This window comes from Alligator mississippiensis, chromosome 2 (assembly GCF_030867095.1).
Source record: "Alligator mississippiensis isolate rAllMis1 chromosome 2, rAllMis1, whole genome shotgun sequence".
Lineage (NCBI taxonomy): Eukaryota > Metazoa > Chordata > Crocodylia > Alligatoridae > Alligator > Alligator mississippiensis.
Genome location: NC_081825.1, coordinates 174,188,422 through 174,195,733, shown reverse-complemented (window position 1 = coordinate 174,195,733; position 7,312 = coordinate 174,188,422). Strand labels below are relative to the sequence as shown.

The window sequence follows — 7,312 nt, the reverse complement described above, 5'->3', positions numbered from 1 at the left end:
AAAGTTTGTGGCGTAAATTGACTTACGCTAAGAAACCCTGGGTCTTTATGGTGTTTTAATTATGGGTTTCAGAAATCCAGAGATTCAGCAAGCTAATGTCCCTTCCTATTAAAAGCGCGGTCACTGTAGTTTTTCTTACAACATAATTCCATAGCAATTAAGTTATATTTGTAGTTGCTAATGTCTTTCAAGTTGGTATTTTTTTAATTGCTGAAGTGCACTTGTTCATGTTGTATTTCTTAGTATTAATCCTTTTCTTTCAATCTCCCTCCCCCACCGAAATAATAGGATTTGCTTGCATGTAGACACATGTATGGATATGCACATTCACACATACACACAAAGTTCTAAATGAAACGCAACCACCATAACGTAATTGGATACACAGGCTTTCTACAATATTACAGAATGGTGATATACTCTTTTCATTCTGGTTGCCTCTTCCTCAAGTATTAGTTTTGTTTGGGAGTTTCCTATCTGCCTGTCTCTCTGTCTGTCCATTTATAATTGCTCCTTTCCCCCACCATGTACAGCATATCTAGAAGAAATGGCAAAGGGAAATGTGACTGGAGTGACTGAGTTCATTCTCCTTGGCTTCACAGAAAACCCTCAGCTACAAACCCTCCTCTTTGCAGTCATTTTGGGCATCTATGTGGTAAGCCTGGTGGCAAATGTTGGCATCATCACATTAATCAGCAGTGAGTCCCAGCTTCACATCCCAATGTATTTTTTCCTCTGTAACTTATCTTTTGTGGATATAACCTACTCCCCTGTTATTGCACCCAAGACACTAGTCAATCTCTTAGCAGAGACTAAATCCATCTCATTTTCTGGGTGCGTCACACAATTTTTCTTTCACTCACTTTCAGTAAATGCTGAAGGTTTGCTTCTGGCTGTGATGGCATACGATAGGCTCATAGCTATATGCAAGCCACTGTTGTATACACTCATTATGTCCAGGAAAGTCAGGTTTCAGCTGGTGGTTTCATCATATTCCTGTGCCTGTGTCAATGCCATTGTGCACACAACTTCTTTGTTCAGTCTGTCTTTCTGTACTTCCAACATCATCGATCATTTCTTCTGTGACATCCCCCCTCTCCAGAAACTCTCTTGCTCTAACACACATGTTGGTGACATAGTAAATTTCATCTTTGCTGCTGTAACTGCATTAAGTACAATTCTGATCATCCTTATTTCCTACACTTATATTATCTTTGCCATCATTCGGATATGTTCTGCTCAAGGCAGACACAAAGCTTTTTCTACATGTGCCTCCCACCTGACAGCTGTTGCTATATTTTATGGGACTCTGATCTTTATGTATTTACGACCCACTTCTGGCAATTCAGCAAATCAAGATAAAGTGGTAGCTGTATTTTATACCCTTGTGGTTCCCATGCTGAACCCCTTCATCTATAGCCTGAGGAACAAGGAGGTGAAGGAGGCCCTGAGGAGGACAATAAACCAAAAGAGGATATGCCAGTGACCTGAACTTGGTGATTTCATAAGAAATAGAGATAAGCAGACCTGGATGGGAAACTGAAAATCCATCAAAGAGAAATACAAACAATTTGGTAAAAGGAAGTCATTCAGATTTGTGATTAAACATCTCCCCCCACCAAAAAATCCCCCCAAAACTTTAATATTTTCCATGAATCGGAAATGTCCAGGATTTTTCTGTTTGCAGAAGGCCTGCCTAGAAGGTAAGTATGTGAACATGAAATGGATATTTGGGCTCTCAGGATGGTGTTCCAAAACTTTCTTTCTTCCCAGTTTGCAGTCTTCCAACCTCCTCACATAAGCCTGATGGGAAGGACAGCTGAATTGTAGGGAACTAGAGAGCCTGGGCGCTCTGCTTTTCCTCAGCTACCTGGCTGTGAAAATGTAAATCCTGGAATAGTCTTCCAGGGGAGCATATCAATCAGTTGATCTGTTTAGCTCAAAAATTGAATTTCTTGGCAAAATCAAATATTAAGCATGGAATCTCCATTTTTTAAGTGCAGGGGTGTAGGTTGTAGCCTTGTTGGTCTAAGAACATAGACAGACAAGGTTCCTTGGGTGAATAGGATATCTTTTATTAGACCAACCTAAATAGTTGGAGAATAGTTATTAAGCAAGCAACCCTTCGTCAGGCTAAGGAAGTTTCTGCAGTTGGTGTGTGCTCTTCCTGGATGGAATGAAAAGTAAAGAAGCCAGGGGCCGGGCTGGGGAGTCAGTTGTCAGGCAGAGGTGTCAAAAATCCAAATGTCTATACTTAGTTCATGATTTTTAGTATCCAGGAGGTTGATGAAATGGAGTTCATAGGCTCGTCTCTGGGAAGTGTTGTGTAAGCTTCCTTTGAGGATCAAGACTGAGAGATTGGAGAGAGAGTGGTATTCTTGTGAGAAGTGTGCCCCCACAGGTAATTGGGTATTTCTGTCTTTGATAGATTTCCAGTGTGTGTTCATTCTGGTGCGCAGTTGTTGTTTGGTCTCTCCTACATATTTTCCATCAGGGCATTTGGTGCATTGGATCATCCCCAGCCCAGTCTGTCTTCTTTACTTTTAATTCCATCCAGAAAGAGCACACACTAACTGCTGAAACTTCCTTAGCTTGACGAAGGGTTTTTGAACCCAAAAGCTTGCTTAATAACCATTCTCCAACTATTTGGGTTGGTCTAATAAAAGATATCAGATTCACCCAAGGAACCTTGTCTGTCATTTTTTAAGTGGGCATTTTTGTCAGAAAATTGTTCTAACACAGCATTTTCAGAGGGTTTAAAGGTGAGGCAGAAATGAAATCTTACAGTCATTATGGCTGTTGACAGACATGGGAAAAAACCAAACAGCTCTTTACCAGAAGAGGAAGCACGTCAGTTTGATGCCGCTTCCTAGCATCTATATAGATTCTGAACTTCAGTGGGGCATTTGGGCACTTTTATCTCATCGCTGATTGAATCAGCGGTGAGATAAATGTCAAAACACCCCACTGAAGTGCACAATCTATACAGTTGTTGAGCAAGCTGGGTCAAATTGATGTGATGCCTCTTCTAGGCATGTGCCACACTTGAAGTAGGGGTGTGCCAAGCTGAAAGTAAAGCTCTGGGTTTTCCGCACCCACCACTCCCCCCCCCATCTCTAAGCATCCTATATGTACCGGCTTCTAAACCTTCTAATGTAACAAACTAAATACAGTTTGGGACATTTCATATAATAAATGATAGTGAATATGGACTTAAAAAACTATGAGTTTACTGGGAACTTTGCCACTGAGTTAAATAAGTGAAGGATTACCAAAGTTGTACTGATTTTTTTCACTGATTGTTTTGTGATCCTCAGTGCCACTTCAAATGGTACAGAGCTGACATACTGGTCCAGCTAATGGTGCCCTTCCTTACTTATCTGGCATAGTCTTTTCTGCCATGAATATTCATAACAAAGTCAAGGTAGCATGACTTTCATTGAGCTCCAAGCTAACTCACATATTCTAAGAAGCAAAATAACATTTATTTCCTAGATGTGAGCATCCATTTCTGCAGTTTTCAATCATGCAACTGTTCCTTATGTCCACCCATGGTCAAGAAACAGAAGGAAAATATGTGAAATTTCTTTTTTACTTGTCTCCAACAATTTAAAACATTGAATATTAATTTTCACTAAAATTTTGAATGTAATAAAATGCTAATCACTTCTATAACTAAACCAAGAATGTCATAAAAATAGCAAGTATCTTATTTTTTTTATATCACTCCTAATGGAAATGTGAAATTAAAATGCATATTGTCATTGAAATCTCAAACCGAAAAGGGAATGTACCACAATTGCTTATGAGGTATTCACCGATAGACATAGTATTACGTGGGATTTGAAACAGACAGATCTGTGGCCAGAATTCATTTTGGTTCAATGTGCCTAATTGGGCAAAAGCCACTCGATCACTGTTAGAAACTTTTGTAACTTAAAGTAGCTCTGAGTTTATCTGTAAACTCTATGCTATGGGAAAATCAACATTTTAATACTTGTTTTTGGCATGAATCTGAGCAAAAATAGTGTGTATGGAACGAGCACATCTAAAATATTTTAAATGAAAAATGGATGCAAATGAATGGAATTAAAACAGTTCATTATGAATTGAGAAATTAATATTTTAGCTAAATCAAAATCTCTTATGTCAAAGCCTACAAGGGGGGTGTCACATTAGTGGGGCTGCAGGCATTTGAGGGGTCATGAGAGCAACAAGATCTTCTGTGGTAGGATGGGGTACCTTAACACCAACAAGCAGCAGAAGCCTCACATCAACAGTGCAAGGTTGCCTACCTTGTGGCTGCCTACAAGTTCATCACGGGGGCACAGAAGGGAATTGGTGAGGTTTTATTCACCAAGGCGCCCCTGGGGGTTACAAGAAATAATGGCCACAAGCTAGCAGAGAGCAGATTTAGACTGGAAATTAGGAAGAACTTCTTCACAGTTAGTGTGGCCAAGGTCTGGAACGGGCTCCCAAGGGAGGTGGTGCTCTCCCCTACCCTGGGGGTCTTCAAGAGTAGTTTGGATGAGTATCTGGCTGGGGTCATCTAGACCCAGCACTCTTTCCTGCTTATGCAGGGGGTCGGACTCAATGATCTATTGAGGTCCCTTCCGATCCTAACATCTATGAATCTATGACAACATTGCTCCAGCATCTTGGAGCTGCTGCTCGCAGTATCTCCAGTCAGGCTTCTCCTTGCCTCTTTGCTTCCAGAGCTCCTGCCTCTCTGGCTGCTGGTAGGGAACTGACTCTGGTCTCAGCTCCTTGGGCTTTATAAGGGCCAGGCCTGCCCCCTCCTGGTCAACTGACCTTCCCTGGTTGCCCCGGCAACCCCCAGCTGCGCTCCTTAGTCACTGCTAGGACTCCTTCCCTAGCAGTTTTCCCCTCTTCAGGCACAGAGCCCCTAAGTGCTCTGTGACAGGGCCATATATAAAAAAAAACTAAGCATGATTGAAACTTCATCATCAGAGAGAAGCTGGAGGTAGTGTTGATGGCCAAACAGAGGAAAGCAGTGCCAATTGATATTTGAATGGGAGCACAGCACCTTGAAGGGTGTCTTGTCGGGGTTATGTGGCTCACAGGAGTCTCCATAGCTTCCTTTTTACCCCCAGCCATGTGTTGCTGTTGCTCCTGCATGTCATCCACCTGTAACACTGCTTGGCTCATGGGTAGGCAGATAGTAATCCTCAGTTCCCCTCCCCAGTGCTGTAATCCATCAGGCTAGGGAAGGCAACTCAGCCCATCTGAGCTCAGTTTCCCTCCCCACCACTAAGAATGGGCTGGGGAAGCAAACTCAGCCCAGCTGAGCTGAATTCCCCTCCCCAGCATTATAATTGATTATTATAATATTAATTATAATATAATCAGTCCAGCTAAGTTCCCTTCCCCAGTGCTAGGATTGGGCTGGGGAAGGGAACTGAGCCCAATTGCTCAGTTCCCCTCCCCAGCACTGTGAGGGAACCCAGCTAAGCTGAGTTCCCCACACCAGAATTAGGATTGGGCTGGGAAAGAGAATTTAGCCCAGCTGGGCTGAGTTGCCTCCACCAGCCCGATGGATTCCAGCACTGGTGAGGGGAACTGAGCGATCAGACTCAATTGCCATCCCCAGCCCAATGGATCATAACGCTGGGGAGGTGAACTGAGCGATCAAGCTGAGTTGCCTTTCCCAGCCTGATGGATCACAGTGTTGGAAAATATTTTGGAATATGTTATTATTGTTTAAAATGTTATGCTTATGCTAAGATTTTGCTTATGCTATGACTTTGCTTATGCTTTTGCTTATGAATGCTTATGCTAAGCAAGCCATTCACTTATGCTAAGTAGCCATCTTAACTGTGTCAGCCATTTTAAAAGAAGCAAGTGAGCCTGTGTAATTCTGTGTGCTGTGAATGATGTGAGAGCAATAGTTGAATGGAGGCTGGTACAAACTACAAGTACAGTTTGTAACAAGAAAAGATAGAGGGGTCTTAGGAATGTGGAGATGGTATAAATTGGGACTGAAAAACAGACTGGAATGTGAAAGACAACATGTAACTGGTAATAGAATATGAAATAAACATATGTGAAAAGGTAAATGGTGATTGGTAAAGAAGCCTCCAGAAGTTTCCAGGCTTTGGTCGAAGTCTGCCCAAAAAGAGATAAAAAGGTAGTGAAAAAACAGCCTGATGAGTGCCCTGAACACCAAAACCAACCTACCCACATGTCAAGAGAAAGAGAGAGTGAGCTGGCACCCCGTCTTGATTGGATATCACCTTGAAGAAGCCTGTGACTGGCCATCACAGCAGACTCCAAGAGCAATGGATAGCTGACTTAGTGTGAATGGTGTGCATAACAAGTGTTTGATATGACTGTGTGGTGTGCTGCTAAATAGTCTGACTCAGTTGCCCATTACTATGCAATAAACCCTGATTTGCTGAACCCACGTGTCGGTTTTATGTTCAACAACAGTGCTAGGGAGGGGAAATGAGCGATTGGGCTGAGTTCCCTTCTCCAACCCGATCCTAGTGCTGGGGAGGGGAACTCAGATCAGCTGGACTGAGTTCCCTTCCCCAGCCTGGATCATAGGGATTCATAGATTCATAGATGTTATGTTGGAAGGGACCTCAATAGATCATCGAGTCCGACCCCCTGCATAGGCAGGAAAGAGTGCTGGGTTCAGATGCCCCCAGCTACATGCATATCCAACCTCCTCTTAAAGGCCCCCAGGGTAGGGGAGAGCACCACCTCCCTTCCTGAAGTCTAAGTATACGACATCCACCCCTCCTCCCGTGTCCAGGCATTTAGTAACCTGGTCATAAAAAGAGACTAGATTATTCAGGCACGATCTGCCTGCTACGAACCCGTGCTGGTTTTCCCTCAGCATAATTTGTCCTGCCGGGCTCTCACATATGTGAGCCAAGATAATTTTTTCAAAGACTTATGAATGAGCATCCATGCTATGGATGGGGAGGGGAACTGAGTGATTGGGCTCAGTTCCCTTCCCCAGTCTGATCCTAGTGCTGAATCTAGGCTGACTCCCTGATCTTGCACTAGGGATGGGAAGTCCAACTGCCTGTTCCCCACCCGATCTAGCACCAGTAAGAGGCAGTCAGCCCAGCTGGGCTGACTTCCCGGCCCAGGGCCAATCTAGCACTGGGGACGGGGAAGTCAGCCCAGCTGGGCTGACTTCCCGTCCCGGCCCATCTAGCAAAACATCAAAACAGAGTCAAAACAGCCTCACTGTTTCAACAAAGCAAAACAGAACAGCTATTTCTAATCGAAATGAAATTCAATATGAAACACTGTTCCACTGAAACCTCAAAACTCATGG

At 43.3% G+C, this 7,312-nt stretch overlaps 1 protein-coding gene across 1 annotated transcript; it reads left to right on the top strand.

Annotated features, from left to right (window-relative positions):
- The first annotated feature begins 547 nt into the window (after positions 1 to 547).
- LOC102572229 (olfactory receptor 5AR1-like) lies at positions 548 to 1,486 on the top strand. The gene has a single exon (XM_006260762.1). It carries the CDS (start codon positions 548 to 550, stop codon positions 1,484 to 1,486), a length of 939 nt encoding a protein of 312 aa, XP_006260824.1.
- Positions 1,487 to 7,312: the final 5,826 nt, after the last annotated feature.